The sequence below is a fragment of the Phyllostomus discolor genome, chromosome 5, assembly GCF_004126475.2.
Source record: "Phyllostomus discolor isolate MPI-MPIP mPhyDis1 chromosome 5, mPhyDis1.pri.v3, whole genome shotgun sequence".
Classification (NCBI taxonomy): domain Eukaryota; kingdom Metazoa; phylum Chordata; class Mammalia; order Chiroptera; family Phyllostomidae; genus Phyllostomus; species Phyllostomus discolor.
The window spans coordinates 46,810,389-46,827,566 of NC_040907.2; the positions used below are offsets into that span (position 1 = coordinate 46,810,389).

The 17,178-nt window shown below is 42.1% G+C and overlaps 1 protein-coding gene across 1 annotated transcript in view; it reads left to right on the plus strand.

Annotated features, from left to right (window-relative positions):
- ROR1 (receptor tyrosine kinase like orphan receptor 1) overlaps positions 1-16,898 on the plus strand; it is a 376,952-nt gene extending 360,054 nt beyond the window's left edge. Inside the window, exon 9 of the mRNA XM_028511715.2 lies at positions 12,885-16,898. Coding sequence (XP_028367516.1) covers positions 12,885-14,312 — 1,428 coding nt within the window. The 3' untranslated portion in view covers positions 14,313-16,898. The remainder of the gene's footprint in view (positions 1-12,884) is intronic.
- Positions 16,899-17,178: the final 280 nt, after the last annotated feature.

Consider the following 17,178-nt stretch of genomic DNA (forward strand, 5'->3'; position numbering starts at 1 on the left):
CCATCCTGCACGGTCAAAGAGATGAATGTAAAATACGAGGTCTGTCCAGAAGGTATCCAGCCAGTAATATGAAAAGTAGAGACATTTACTGAAGAAGATACAAGATACAAGAAACACTGTACACAGGACAATGACACATCAATCCCCTTCAAAGTAGGCACCATTGGACCTCACACAGTTCTCCCAGCCGCCATCAGCTGCCCTGTCATATTTTCCCAAATCTCATTTATGGTCTGAAATCTGTTCCTTTCAAAGGTGATTTTAGTTTTAGAAAAAAACTGTAAGTCACAGGGTGCCAATTTGGGCTGTAGGGGGCTGAATCACCTGGGTATTTGATTTTTCACAAAAAAAAAAAAAAAACCCTGCATGAGACATGATGTATGAGTAGGCATGTTGTCATGATGAAGCTGCCAATCACCAGTTGCCCATAGCTGAGGCCTTCTGAACCACACAAGTAGTTTCTGCCAAGGAATGTTCAAGCTTAACACAAAATTGGATGCAGAATCATTGCTGTACTCAGTCACTTTGAATGCGACAGCCACACGGTACGCATGCTCACTCAATGGAGTCTACTGTGCCCACTGACTAGTAAGTACAATGAAGTCATCAGTGTTCACACATATGCATTCCAGTCCACTCTCCTTGGCTGCCAGGTTACATTGATGTGGTACAAACCATTCTCGTTATATGGAGAATGGCTGGACTTTTTCTGGACAGGCCTCATTGTATAATAGGATAAGTTTTCCAGAAGACTTAGTGGAGTGAGCATTGTTTTCATCGTTTCCAGATCATTTCAGAAGTGTACCTTGCAAAATCTCCCAGTGTCAATATGAGTCCAACACAAGGCTTACAACTTGGCCTTAAACCTCTCACAGGCAATTCTGAACCAGACTGGAACTAGCAATGGCTCAAGCAGATTTGACTGGGTTGAGAGGGGAAAGGAAACAGCAAAACACAAATGTGAACTTTTTTTTTCTTACTCTCCTAAGAGATTTGGCTGCAATCAGATTTGAGTTATTCAGTTGTTTGTTTTGGTTCTTATTGAGTGCCTTTCCTGGAAAAAGCACAAAGGACTTTGTAGACCTTAAAGAAAATTCCTAACTGTAAACAGCCAGTCTCTGAAACTGCTTTGAAAGGTCACTGATGCATAAATATTACATGTACCTATAAAACCTAAAAGGAAGGGACACCCATCAGAACGAAAGAGGAACAAAGTCCTGAAAACAAACACCATACCAGAGAAAAATCAAAAGGATACTTGGAGGCTGAGATGCAAAAGGAATGAAGGATGGAAGCTGGCCTCACTCTTACTTCTCCTTGGCCAGTTCGAAAGTCAGAGACTCTAATATTCTTATCCAAATGAAAGTGCCCTTCAGGGTTTCCAGGGGCGTCCAACCTTTTGGCATCTCTGGGCCACACTGGAAGACAAAGAGCTGTTTTGGACCACACATTAAATACACAAACACTAACAAAAGCAAAAAAACACTCATGTTTTAAGTAAATTTATGATTTTGTTTTGGGCCGCATTCATCCAGGGCAGCATGTGGCCCATGGGCCGTGGGTTGGACACCCCTTTTTGAACTGTCTGTTTTCATCACTTTCCTCTTGCTGAGCTGCTAGAATTTGCCCATAGTGTTTGGGTTAAGAAGAGGCTCCTCTGGGAGATTGGAAATCCACATCCTGCAGAGGGGACAGAAAATAGGCCACTGCAGACAGACTGGCTGACAGGACCTGGCTTGAGTGCCCAGAGAGATGTACAGTTAAAACTTTTGATGAGTTTCCTTCTGACCTTTGGGGAAACGAAGCCAGTGAACCAACCAGAGAAGCGTCTTTACTCTGAGCCTTTAACAGTCGGGACGTGAAGACGCTCCCCCGGCCCCACCTCTACCTGCCCTGTGGCCTTGAGTAGCCTCTCCGGGGCTCAGCGGTCTCAGGTGTTCGGAGACAGGAGTGGGCCGTGTTCATGGAAAGTGCTGTTTATTTTCCTTTCATTTTGTTCAGCAAGAGATTTTAAGCCATTCAGTAGGAGGAGATAATCGAGTATCTTTCCCATCTTTAAAACCCTCTGGTGAGTACTCCAGTGATGTGTGAGCTAAGTAAGCATTATGAATTTTACAATCTAGGTGCTTTTTAAAAGAAGTATGGAAAACGAACCATTTCTGAGAAGCATATAAACCTAACTTCCCTTCTCCCTAATTCTTTTTTTCTCCCTGAATACTATCAACTGTCACATGTCTGAAAAACAGAGCAGCCGGTAAGGGTGCTGTGGTAAGAGGGGGAAGCTGTGGAGCATGCTCCCCCGAGAGTTAGAAAGCAGGCAGAGCCCACCCTCAAGCATAGGGCAGGCCCTGTTCTGGCTTCCCTCTGTGACTCGCCCGCGCGGGATTTAGGGCCACAGAGGCGAAGGGGTGCAGGAGTTTGAGAATGAGGGACAAGGAAGAGTGGGGCCGGGTGGGGTTGGGGGAGGGCTGCAGCCAACACTTGAATAGCCTGTGGATCCAACTCCTGCAGCTCCTGGCTGATGGAAGGAGCATTTGCGGGAAAGCAGGATTTGCCTAGCTTTCTGAAGCTGGTTCCTATACTTTATTTTTCAACTTAACCTCCCCTCTAGTCAGCTTCTCGGTCTCTTCACTGCCAGGCAATTCATCTCTCCCTTCCTTCTCCAGCCAAAGTAGCTGCTGGATATACTGACACTTGATTATATTTTATGGGCCTGTTCATTTTGCTAGCAATATGCTTCCATCCAAAAACCCTATTGTGGCTGTGGCCAGTGTGACTCAGTTGGTTGGAGCGTCGTCCCATAACCAAAAGGTGGCAGGTTCAATTCCAGGTCTAGGGCACGTACCCAGGTTGCAGTTTGATCCACTGTCCAGGCACATGCAGGAGGCAGTTCGTCAATATTTCTTCCTCACATCAATGGTTCTCTATCCCTCTTCTTCTCTAAGAGCAAAGAAAAAATGTCCTCTGTCCTAGCCAGTTGACACTGGAACGTCCTCAATAACTCTTCCCCTTACTCCCTTGAAGCCACTGTGGCCCCAGGCTTCTGAGCTCATCATTCTCTTGGCATGGACCTCCCCGGAGTCTCCATCGCTGTCATTTCATCCAGTGACCTTTCCAAGGCTTCCTCTTCCATTTCTCTGGAGCATCTGATATTCTTAGCTACCATCTTGAAATACTTTGTCTTGGCTTTCCTCCCATCCCCCCGTTTTCTTCCCTGGCTCTCCCATTAACTTCTGGAACTGGAGCATCCCCTAGTGCTTGCCAGTCCTCTTTCTCTTTTTCTCCCTCATGCTCATTTCATCCCTGGCATCACCTTGGCTCCCACTCAATGTAATGATTCTGGAAGGACTAATCTCAAAGCATAGCATTCTTTCTCCCAGCATCCAAGAGTCCGTACTCTCTGGACCTAACTTACCTTTCCAGCCGCATTGTTTTCTTAGTCTCTTTCTGGGAAGTAGTGTGATATCCTCCAAAGAGCAAGGATGTGGAGGCAGAGAGCTATGATTACAAATATTGCCTGCATTGTTTACTGGCCATGAGATCTTAGGCAAATTCTCTGAAAATTTTTTCTCACCTATACACCAGAATAAAAATAGGACTTGAAAGAGATATTTTTGATTGTCTTATTGAAATATAATTGACATACAACATTATATTGGTTTCAAGTGTACAATATTGGGACTCGGTACTGGTTTGTATTGTGATACGGCCTCCACAGGTGTGGTTAACATTCGTCACCATACATAGTCACAAAATTTTTTTTTCTTGTGATGAGACTCTCAAGGTTTACTCTCAGAGCCCATTTGAAATACACAGTATTATTAATGATAGTCTCCATGCTGCACATTACACCCCCTGGACTTATTTATTTTATAATCCGAAGTTTGTACCTTTTAACTCCCTTCACCCATTTCACCCACAGTCCACACTCCAGCCTCTGACAACCACCAGTCTCTTCCTAAAGAGGCATTTCTGGCACTTCAACATAGTGTGTCTGCACCTCACAAGTACTCAGCAGCTAGAAGTTACTATTATTTTTATTGTGATGATAATATGAACAACCACAAACTTTGAAATAAACTACCAAATTCTGTGCACAGGATGATGTGGGTTGAGGGGAAGCTGTGGGAGCCGGCAGCCCACATGGTTAACTGGGGTGAGGACAGAGGGGAGGGAGTCACTCAGGGTATTTCTCGTGCTCACCCAGTTAGCGTGAACCTGCTGCCCCACACGCCATTCCCCTGGATACAAACCCACGGGGCAGAGATGGCCTGGCACTGAGGGCTGGGAGGCTGTCCAGTACAGGGCCTCAGCTTAAACATGTCTGTAGAAACTTCACTTCTAGGACGAGTGAGTACTGTGAACATATATATTATAAATGGGTCCTAGGAATTAACCGAAGTACCCCACATGCATTATCTCAACAGAATCTCTAATAATAACCCTATGAAGCAGGTATTAATTTTGAGCACGTATTATTTGAGGTGTTAATATTGGGAGTGAGAAAACTGAGGCTTGAGATGAAAAGTTTGCCCAAAGTCACAGAGCTAGTGAGTGATAGAGCCAAAACTTGAACCCGGGTCTTCCCAGGCCCAGAGCTCAAATGCCTCTTCCCCGTTTTACTCTGTTGCTTTAATTCCTGGGTGGACTGAAACACACAGGCCCATGTGACGAGTGTGTGGTGGCTCGGGCTGACGTTAAAATTACTGTCATCTGTTCTGCCTATTTCCAGGCAGAATAGAACCTCTCCCATTGACATTACAAAGTAACTCCACCACAGAATCAGCCCTGGCCACCACCAAGCATTCAAACTAACTATTAGAAAGTTATGTTACAGAGAAAAGAGCTGTTTCTGATGTTAAATCACTTCCAGAGAAGTGCCACTGCACTCCGAGCCAGTGTGGTGAACGATCGGTTGAAACTCCCTCTAGAATGTGATTGCCTAAGCCAAAAGGCACTTAGTTCAGCTACAGTCTTTGAAAATGTCCATAACCTCCTAAAATAAAATGGCTGTGGCCTTTAAGCCTTTAAAATGTAATCATTTCCATTTATGAGTGGAGTCCATTGTTTCACAATTCTAACACTGTTTATCTAAGAATGAGTAAAATGCACAAGAAAGGATAATAGTCTTTGGAGTCAAACAGATTCCTATCAACAACCAAGTCCAGATACTAAAAAATCTCAATTTCATATGCTCTCTAGGGCTCTTGTGTCCAATTCAGGCAAAGGCTGCTGCTGAAAAGTCATGTTCATGTATCCGGGTCACTGACAGGGACAGCGGAGGATCGAGCAGAGGAGGGTCTAGAGCCTCAGGGACCAGAGAACAACTCACATAGACATCCCACTTGTGCACCAGTGGGCTTCCCGCTTTGGAAACTGTGGGCCTTGTTGAAGATTGAAGGGTAGCTGCCACTTCTTCCCAGAAAATTTCTCCAGCTTTGGAGTCAGGCACAGCCGGCTCCAAATCGGCATCAGCACTTCACAGTGGTGCTTTTTGAGATAAGCTACTTAACCATGAATGCCTTCATTTCTTGATCATGAAATGGAGCAATCATTGCATGAATCTCGCAGGATTGGGATCCTCATCACAATTAAGTGAATTAATGCCATAAGCGCCTAGAGAGCAGACAAGGGACTGGAGAGTAGTCATTGGGAAGAGACTCTGGAATCTGAATTTATAAGCTACTAACTGTGGGATCACTTAACTGCTCTCATCCTCAGGTTCTCCCTCTGTAAAATGGGGGTACTAGTCATAATGACCAATTTTATAGGGCTGTGAAGATGAAATGAGTTCATAGGTATGAAGTATTTATAGCATAACACATAAACACTCCAAAAAATCATAGCCTGCATTATGATCTCAGTGTCTGGCACGTGGCAGGTATCCAGTAATACATGCTATCTGTTATTAAGCTCAGATGACAAGCATCTAGCATAGGAGCTATGTCTTCTTTTTCCATGGTTCTTGCATGGCTCATGTACTATTCTGTATGGATACTCTTTGGTACATCATATTTGCAGTATCAGTTGACTGATGAAACCAGCTGTTAAAATATATCCCACACAATTGGCTGCACATGAAAATAGTATAAACTGATGACATGGCCCAAGCTCTGGAGTGACTTATATGTCAATGAATCTTGCTAAGACAGTAGCCATGCAGAATATTTACCCAATAAATAACAGTTAGTGAATCTTACATTTTTCTCTAGTTGACATTTCCAAAGCATCTTCTGAAGTAGAGTATTAACTTCTCTGTGTTGTGTAAGTCAGAGTGGCTTCATCAGGTCCTTCAAACACACTGTGGACATTCATCATGCAAAGAGCAGGGGCCCAGATCACTCGGTAATTGTCTGATCCAGAAGGCACATTCTTGTGTTCCAGTGGTTCTCAAAGTGAAGCCTCCATTCCAGGATCATCCTCATTCCTGGGAACTTGTTAGAAAATCAAACTCTCTGACCTACAGAATCAGAAACTCTGGCCCTGGCTGGTGTGGCTCAGTGGATGGAGTACCAGCCTGTGAACCAAAGGGTCGCTGGTTGGATTCCCAGTCAGGGCACATGCCTGGGTTGTGGGCCAGGTACCCAGTAGGGGGCATGCAAGAGGCAACCACATGTTGATCTTTCTCTCCATCTCTTTCTCCCTCCTTTCCCCTCTCTCTAAAAATAAAAATAAATTTAAAATCTTAGAAAAAAGAAAGAAAGAAACTCTGGGAGTACAGTAGGGTTTCACACTGTGTGCTTTAGCAAACTCTCCAGGGGGGTTCAGTACCTGCTCTGATGTAGAGTATGTTGGTTAGTACTTGAGATTCAGAGAGCACGTCAGCTCTCAAGCAATACCCATCTCAAAGAAAACTGTGCTTCCAAAGAGACAAAGGACCTAGTAATGTCCTTCTGTCACCCAGAGCACCCCTCTAATTTCAGTAGGGCCAGAATCTGCTTCATTATTCCTTATGGGGCTGAGGACAGGTGGCACTGTATGGAAACTGCTCTTCTAGAGGCATTTGTGTCCAGCCAGCATCGGCAAATGCATAGCGAAAAGAGTTTTGTGAAAGGGCAGCAGTCTTGCAGCCAGGCCTTAGGAAAGGAACCGGTACAGGAACTGTAGGGACCCCAGGGGGAGGGGCAGGCCGATTGCATAAATATGAACTTCAGTTCTATTTTACCACCTGCTATTGGAACCCCCTTCCTGTCCCGAGGAATGTAGCTCTGCTTTTTATCTGTGTGTCAACTTCAAGTCGGACTCCAACATAGAGCATTCATACCCTGTTCAGGTTAGAGGCCCAAAGTCCAGAGGGACCCACGCTGCACACAAATGTCGGTGGCTATCATGCAATCCTCACCGGGTGTCTGATGGCAGTCACTTGTGTGAAGTCAGCAGGAAATGGGAGGTTAGCAGTAAGCCGTGCCACCCAAAGGAGTCATGTCAAATGTATTAGCACCTAAGGTGTAACTTCCAAAAGTGGAGATACAGTCACTGAGACTGTCTTCCTTATCCATCTGCCTGCCACCTACATAATTAGAATTTTTTAAAACTCTACCCCTGGTTCATTGCTTTCCCATCTCAAGTTAATATATCTGAAAGCTTCACATGTTCCTACTTCATATTCACTACTCAGGTGGGAGAAGACACCATCAGCCTGGCCTCTCTGTCAGCAGTTTCGACAGTGCTGCAACAGTCCCATCTGACTCATGGCTAAATGACTCACATCTAAAGCGTCTCCCCTACAGTTGCTCTTCAGAAATCTCTAAGGGAAGAGGCTCAGTCAGATTGTAGAGTAGTAATGTATCAACTTCTAAATCAACTTTGATTTTTCTCCCCCCCCACCCCAAATTATATAATTTTTAAAACGGCACTGGGGCAGATGTGTGTTTACTTTGAGAAGTAAAAATGTTAACATTTAAACTGAAAGCCTGTTTCAGTTTTAAGGTACTTAATTGCCTTACAGCATATAATAAACCGAGCCCATCTTGTCATTCAGCTAATGGAGGGAGTGATAAAGAGATAGGAGTCCAGGACCCTATTCATTCCAGTTTCCCTTTGTACTGGGTTTACTTTGGCACCGTGCCTCATGTGTATTTTACACTTCTTTACATTTCGTACATCCCTGTATGACAAATACTTGTCAAACAGAAACTAAACAGATTTATAACCCCTTAACTTGAAATGAGCCAAAATTGAACTGCCAAAACTTTATGACTTCATTTTCTTTCATAGTTTTCCACTACATTGGTTCAAACAGACAAACCCCACTTGAGGTCAAGCAGAGGTCATTTCACTTTCATTACTAAAATATAATTTACAATATGCCAGACCTAAACAAGTTTAGCCTAAAGGGTTTGTATAATGTAAACCATCTGTTCCTCAACAATACAGCTAATTTCCTGCCGTTACCGTACAGTCTACTGACTGCTTCTATAAGGGTTTTTATGATTTTTTAACTAGTTCAGGATTTATGTAAAATTTGAAAATGAGTCTGTAGTTAAGACTCATTTGTACCAAGTAACTGGAGCATTTTAAAAATGCAAATCACTGTGTAAATTGTTCCCCTGAAACCAAGCTCTGGGCAGTTTTCTCTGGGTATGTCTATGCCGGCTGCTGCACAGGTGTTTGAAGGAAAGATTTGAGTTGCTTTTCGGGCTTCTTTCTGAAGCAAACCCCCAAATTTGGCTATGAGTAGGTCTGGCAAACTCCTCCTTTTTTTATAGGCTGGAGAAGATTTGAGGCTCCCTGCGAGATGGCCCACCAGGTAGTATTGGTGAGATGTGACAAGACACACTTTGGGTCGAAATGCACTCACTACTCTTTCATGTCCCTGGACAGGGAGGAAGAACAATTATAATTCCACTGAGTGGCCACATGCCGAAGGCTGACCTCACAGCCCTGCACGGTGTTGGGCCCCAGGCCGAGCCCGGAGGCACTGCGGGTCAAACCAGGGTGACTGGCCAGAGGGCTTCTCTCAGACAGAGCTGGCCTAGTGCAGGGTGGTGGGCCTCGCCCATGTAAGGGCAGCTCTTTGGGCTCTCCTGAAAATTCTTGATACTTTTTCCTTTTTAATTTTTAAAATAGGTTTATTGATTTTTTTGAGAGAGAGAGAGAAGCATTGATGTGAGAGAAAAATAGCAATTGGTTGCTTTCCATACACGCCCCAACTGGGGATCGAACCTGCAACATTTTGGTATATAAGACAATGCTCCAACCAACAGCCACACTGATCAGCAAATGCTTGATGCTTTTTAAAACTTCTTTCTTCATCTGTAAAATGGCAAGAGTAAAAGTTCTCCTTCCAAAGGCAAATACGAAAGAACTAGTTTACTTACCTTGGTGCAAGGGAATGCAGCCAGGCCTCTTAGTTGTGGAGGCCAAGGGGCTGCATGTCAGGCTGGCGCCATGGTCCTGTCCAGCCCCTCTCCTTTCCTGGTCCCCAGAAGTCTGGCCTGTTTGCTTCCTCTTCCCATCTGCCACTGTCCACTCCTCCACATGGGCTCTGTCCCTCCACCTCCATCCTCGTCACCCACCCTTAGTCTCCAAAATAATGTCTCTGGCATAGTTTCAAGAATTGTTTTAAAAGCTAACAACTATAGGAGACCAGAGAAAGATTAACAAGAGGAAACAGCATATTTTTTAAGAAACATACAGGGAATTATAGAAAACTGTCTAGAACTTCTTAGGCTATAAATGTATCTAAACCATTTGCATTTACTTCACTTCCTAGATTAATTTCCTAATAAGGAAAATAAGATTTATTTAAACAGTATTTAAAAGGTAGAAATTGCTTTCATACATTGATGCATCTAATCCCTACTGTAACTATGGAAGCTAAATATTATTTCAGAGCTATGGAAATAGAGGTTCAGAAAAGTTCAGACATTCTCCCAAGATCAGCCAGCTCATGTACAGGACCTATCCCACAGGGGAGCTGTATTAAATGAGTTAGTATTTGCTCAGTGCTTAGAACAATGTTTCACACATAGTATATGCTGTATAAGTATTAACTATTATAGAAGGCAACAGTTCCAAGATGCAGATTCAGATTTGTATGAGTCCAAACTCACTTGGTTTGAATTACACCATGCTGCCAGTGGTTTAATTTCAGCAGGGGCAGGAGAAGGGGAGTGATAATTCCTCATTGTATCAGTCTAATAGTCCTTGGGTTTAGTTCCTAATTCCCATTTTCCCTCAAAAGACGTGTATTATTCAGTCCTTTGCCCTTCTCTATCCCTAAAAGCCAGGGGACCTTGTTTAGATAAAAAAGTAATGTCTTTCAAGGGACCTTAATATATATTAGGATCATTTACATCATTAGGAAAAGTTCTGATGGAAATTTGAATCTTAATGTCATGCAGGAAGAATTCACCTTGGCTTGTTCTTGCCACAAAAGCACAATTATCTGAGCACTGCAAAAGAAAAAAGTAGGGATGGTTCAGGGCGTGACTTTCTGGTTACCTGCATGCTGTTCCCCCAAAGGAACTCCATGGCGCCCACAAGAATCCAGCCTCCAGAAGCAAAAGGAAAAATAGCACATGGACCTGTGATTGCAGAGGAAATTTCCTGATTCAGTCAGATGGAAAGATTGGTCATATGTTTTTTTAATTATTTTTTGAATTGGTAATATATTTTCCTGGTTCAAAATTTTGAAAGAATAAAAAAGCATGAGGTGAAAAATCTTCCACTGCTGTCCGTCCCGCCTACTTGTTACCTGTGTCCCCTCCCAATAACCACTGCTGTTTCCTGAGCATCCTTTCAGAGTTTCTTTTTTGCACGTGCGAAGAAATATTCTTTTTCTTCTCCTCTTTCATGCAAAGGCAGAACACCATTAATTGATTTTTTTTTAACTTAGCAATAGGATTTTGCAGATCTTTCCATACCAGGACATAGAAAGAGTACTCGCTTGTTCTTATATATATATACTATTGTATTTACTAGTTCCACCATAATTAATCTGATGTCTCCTCTAGGTAAACGTTTAAGTTATGTCTGATCTTTTGCCATTACAAGCAATACTATAATGAGTCAAATAGATCAACCAGCTTTAATTTACTGAATGTTTCAGGCAAAGTATTAGCATTACTTTCAGTAGAAGTAACTTTCCTATAAGACATTTTCAAATACAAACTCCATAATCTCTGCTTGAATGAAGATATAAGACCTATTTATAATAATGTTACTTGCAGAGAAGAATTAATGTTTCAAAATCTTCAGTTCCATTCTTGTCCTTTTAACTGGGTATTTTGCTGCAAGTTTATTTACACTTATAATTAGGTTAGTAGGCATTTTTGCTCTGGAAAATATCAGCCTAGAACAGAGCTGATCATCATGAATTCCAAATTAGTTGAATTTGGATTAGAGAAGTTTTTCTTTACTTAATTTTCTAAACTGTTGTTTTAAACTCCGTGTGGAGAGCTCTGCATTCCATATGGATTTGCAGCACCGTCAGCTTCAATGGAGAGCCTCGGAGCAGGATTCTTTTTCTACAAATGAGGATTTAAAGTGCAGGGAGTATTCTAAAAATCAGTTTATGTACAAATGCATTGCTTTTATGACTTTTTCCCTAACAAATTAGACTAAATGTCAGGGTAGATTCGAGGCGAATTTGAAAAAATAGGAAAACACATAATACTACAGACATTTACTGCCAAGATCTAATGTCACAATTTAATACTTATTTTTCTTGTGAGGTGCATGCTTTCCCCTGTGTTCTTTAAGGTCAATCAGTAAGCACCCCACTTGCAAAGCTGTAGGAATATCAATTGGTATGAAGGGAAGTGCAAGAAGTTGAAATCTGACTAAGACAAAATATGCTCATAAAAAGATAGCAACAGCAAGGTAATAACGGGAAAAACTAAATAGCATTTACCATGTGCCAGTCATCATGCTGAGTACTTTACAAATGCTAACATATTAAAAGTTCACAAGAATCCCTCAAGCTAAGTATAATTACATCAAGTATTAGCATCCCATTTTATAGACAAAGGGACTGAGGCATGAGGTGGTTAAATACTGTACCCAAGGTCACCCAGCTGGTGAGCGGAGAATGCAGGATTCAAAATCTGACTGCCTGGGTTAGAGGTCATGTGTGTCACCAGCTGCCACCCTACTTCTTGCCTGTAGTGGCATTCAGACTATAAAGTCACAAGGACTCCAGAGGAGGCAAAGACCAAAGCGGTCAGGGAGAGCTTCAGAGGACACAAGGATTTGATAAGTAGAGAGGAGCACATTCCAAACCGTCCCACCTATACTGTCTACCTCAGGAGGATAGTTTTTCATTTTGGTTCCTCTGGCTTTTTGTGCAATAAATATCCTAAAAATTGGCAAGTGTTGCAGGAACAAAGGTATTGGGCAGGCATGTGCACAATGTTTGGGGGTGGGCAGTGAGGAGACCCCCGGCCTGTAGTGATCCCATCACACAGAGGAGTAGCCAGGGTCGGCCAGCAAGGACCAAGTCACAAACGCGCAAAGTGCCAGGCTAGGAATGAAGGCAGTATCATCTACAGCAGTGCTTTTCACACTCTGATGTTCACCAGACTCACCTGGGGTTTATTAAGTGCACATTCCGATTTATTAGGTCTGAGGGGGCCCATGCATCTCATTCATAGTGAGCTGCCAGTGATGCTGGTGTTGCTGGTCCTGAGACCACACCTGGAGTAGCAAGACTCTAGGCAACAGCAGGAAACCATTGTTAGAGCAAGGGTGTGGAGGGGGATGGGGACAGAAAGTTGCCTATGGCACCTCCCCTAAGTTACAGCCAACTATTTAAACCATATAGACCTACAATATCTTAATCTAATTTATAGAAACTTTCTATTTTCCACCTCCTCCTTCCAGATGGCCAAGTAAGTGCCTTAAGAAACATTTTAAACCACATGTTCCTTTCTTTCCTACAGAGCAAGGCTAAGGAGTTGCCCCTTTCTGCTGTACGATTTATGGAAGAATTGGGTGAATGTGCCTTCGGAAAGATCTATAAAGGCCATCTCTATCTCCCAGGCATGGACCACGCTCAGTTGGTTGCTATAAAGACCTTAAAAGACTATAACAACCCCCAACAATGGACAGAATTTCAACAGGAAGCCTCTCTGATGGCCGAACTCCACCACCCCAACATCGTCTGCCTTCTAGGTGCTGTCACTCAGGAGCAACCTGTGTGTATGCTTTTTGAGTATATGAATCAGGGGGACCTCCACGAGTTCCTCATCATGCGATCCCCACATTCGGATGTTGGCTGTAGCAGTGATGAAGATGGGACTGTAAAATCCAGCCTAGATCACGGAGATTTTCTGCACATTGCAATTCAGATCGCAGCTGGCATGGAATACCTGTCCAGTCATTTCTTTGTCCACAAGGACCTTGCCGCTCGCAATATTTTAATCGGAGAGCAACTTCATGTAAAGATTTCAGACCTTGGGCTTTCCAGAGAAATATACTCCGCCGATTACTACAGGGTGCAGAGCAAGTCTTTGCTGCCCATTCGCTGGATGCCCCCTGAAGCCATCATGTATGGCAAATTCTCCTCTGATTCAGATATCTGGTCTTTTGGGGTTGTCTTGTGGGAGATTTTCAGTTTTGGACTCCAGCCGTATTATGGGTTCAGTAACCAGGAAGTGATCGAAATGGTGAGAAAACGACAGCTGTTACCCTGCTCCGAAGACTGCCCGCCCAGAATGTACAGCCTCATGACAGAATGCTGGAATGAGATTCCTTCTAGGAGACCGAGATTTAAAGATATTCATGTCCGGCTTCGGTCCTGGGAGGGACTCTCGAGTCACACCAGCTCTACTACTCCTTCGGGGGGGAACGCCACCACGCAGACAACCTCCCTCAGTGCCAGCCCCGTGAGCAATCTCAGTAACCCCAGATATCCCAATTATATGTTCCCGAGCCAGGGTATTACACCACAGGGCCAGATTGCTGGTTTCATTGGCCCGCCGATACCTCAGAACCAGAGATTCATCCCCATCAATGGCTACCCAATACCTCCTGGCTATGCAGCGTTTCCAGCTGCCCACTACCAGCCACCAGGTCCTCCCAGAGTGATTCAGCACTGCCCACCTCCCAAGAGCCGGTCCCCGAGCAGTGCCAGTGGGTCGACGAGCACTGGCCATGTGACCAGCTTGCCCTCATCAGGATCCAATCAGGAAGCAAATATTCCTTTACTACCACACATGTCAATTCCAAACCATCCCAGTGGAATGGGTATCACCGTTTTTGGCAACAAATCTCAAAAACCCTACAAAATAGACTCAAAGCAACCATCTTTGCTAGGAGACTCCAATATTCATGGACACACCGAATCTATGATTTCTGCAGAATTATAAAATGCACAACTTTTGTAAATGCGGTACACAGAAAAAACTAGAAAGCCGTAGAAAAGATGTATATTCAAATGTTTTTATAAAAGTACGGTTCTCATTTAGCAGATACTGCAACAGGTATCTTCTGTGAAGTTTAATTGTGTCTTACCAAGCGGGGCAGACACCAGCCAGAAGGGACGCTGTGGGACTAAGGCCTCACAGGGTGTATGCCACGGCACTGAGGTCGGCACCGCTGGTTTCAAGTACTGAAACCTACAAACCAGTGAAGAGGAAAAGATCCTTGTGGTTATGCATCAAACCAAAAAGGAAAGTCACATGGTGCTCTGTGTATTTCACTTTGAGTCACCATGACTGGTCTCTCCCCAAAATGTATATACCATAGCATTTGTCTACCTGCTGTCTTTTCTTCAGGACATATGTTCAGGAATTATGTTGATTCAGTTTAGACTTTATGCATCTTTGTGTCGAAGTGATGTTCAGAATCAATGAGGAAACCTTAGGCCAAATTTGAAATCCCACATGGAAATGAGCCATAAGATGAGAGTTAAGTTCCCCTGAAGCCTTGTACACATTGGGGCTTCTTTGGGAAGGTGCAGAGTGTGGCTCTTTGTGAATCTCCTCTGCTGATCATGAAGGCCTTTTCTACATTTTCTTTTTCCACAGCGTGTTTACACAAGCCCTTGAAACAAATATAGGGCTTCAGACCATAAGAAGGCTAGACATGGATATTGGAATTGATTACTGGTTGGTAGTGATAGTTTATTTTGTTGTATTAGAAATGAGGCACCAAAGGAAGCACAGTCAGGAACATGGCCCCTGGGCCTCGATCAGCATCCGTGGGAGAGGAACAAGGGTTCCCATGGGGACAGCCTTGCAGGAGCTTCCCTGGACGGATAACATTGAAGAATAGAGGTGTGGCTGCAGACCAGCACCTCAGTGCTCGCAACATCCCACCTCCGAGTGGTTCAGTGGCTCTGGGGAAGTAGGAAACTCTGACACCAATATTCAAAGTTGCTCTCACTTTTTTTTTTCTGATCTGGAAATATTCACAGATTTCATTTCAGTACCGAGAGTTATGACAATTTATTCATAGGGTTAGTTGGAATCCAAAGACTATGAATTCTATTTTGTAAAATATTACAGTATTTTTAAGAAACAAGTACTGAGCTCTCACTTCAAAACTTACCATGAACTGAATTTTTTTAGCTGATAAATAGAAGCAACATGATTGTTTTTGCCTTAGTTAGAGGAAGGTAACCAATGGGCATCTCGTGCCATTTACTTGCTAGCCATCTTCTGCCAAGTTTAGAATTCTTATGGATGGGTTTCAAGTTTTATATAGAAAGGAATGTTATGGTTGATTTTTCTCTTATTAAAAAATAGCTCCTTTATTCTAAGAACAATGTCTCCAAGTCTCTCTCTTTTTTTATTTTATAGCTAAAGAGACTTATAAAGAGACTTACCAGATATAAAGTAATTCCTGCAAATGATATTTGATGAGGAGAATGTAAGAGAATTAGAAGCACATTGATGTTTCAATTTTTAAAGAAATCAAATTAGGATGAGAAATCATGAAAATATGTTTACCAAAATGTGCTGCAATTTTCCCAAATGCTGAATCTTCAAACAACAAACACAAAAACATAGGTACTGTGAACTTAAAAGAGTTGGCTATATCCAAATTCAGTCAGAGATAAATTAAGGCATCTTTTTCTGGCATAAATAAGCTGATTCAAAAGTTACATTTCTTAACTTTGGGTAGAGGAGAATATTTGTATCCTTTTGTTGCTATGCAACTGTTTAGTGATGAAGATTCAAACCACAATTTTGTATATCATAACGACAATCAATTGTTTTCCAAGAATATTTATTTCAAGTAAACACAATTTCAGTGAATCTGAGTTTTTCTAGGAGTCCCTTAAAGGGAAATTAGCATTCCATGAGCCAGTAAAATACCTACTCTGGAAAAACATTGCTATGGTTAAAAAAATAAATTCAAGTTAGTTTTTTATAAAGAACTATAACATTTATTTTAAGCATTTTATAATTACTGAAGTCATTAAGGTGAGCAAACTAAATTTCAAAACCACTTGTAATAATGTATTTTATAATAGCACTGTGATACTACATAACACAGTCCCTTTTGTATTAAAATAGTATTTTTTCCACAAACTGAAAAATATCTTTTGCTTTGTTGACAATGTTTTTTGTAAGATGACTTTATTTTCAAATCTTTTCTCTTTTTTTGCACAAAACTATTGTTTATGGTTTGTATCACAGAAGTGAAAATATATCTTTGCATTTTTATATCTGGCCTGTTTCCTTGTTTCCTTCGTTTCTTTGTTTTTAACTCAATGTAGATTTTCTTTAAATATATAATGGCAATATTCAGATATCTCACCCTCCCATATCTTTTCTTATTTTCACTGCATGCATTTAATCACTGTATTACTTAATGTTTGATTTGTTGTTATGGGCATTTAAAATAGAAAAGCATGGAATTGTAATGACAAAAAGGCTATTTTATATGGAGGATATACGCATTTGTACTCCACACACCAGAGATGATATTAAACACTGATTATTTTATGCTGCTGTTTATTAAAAATGTTTACCATAAAATATTATTTCCTGAATATCACTATCATGAAGGTATTTGGGAATTTTAATACTATTCCTCCTAATGATTGACATTTCATAGAAAGGGGAATCATAATTCCTATTTACTGCTATTTCATTGAAATAATTTTTTAAAATAGGCTTTTAAAAAATAGACCTTGGCATTCTTTTGCTAGTGATCACAGGTTGCAGGGAGAATCCCAATGATTTCATGAGCATATATAATCCACCTATATATGGCAAGATTTTA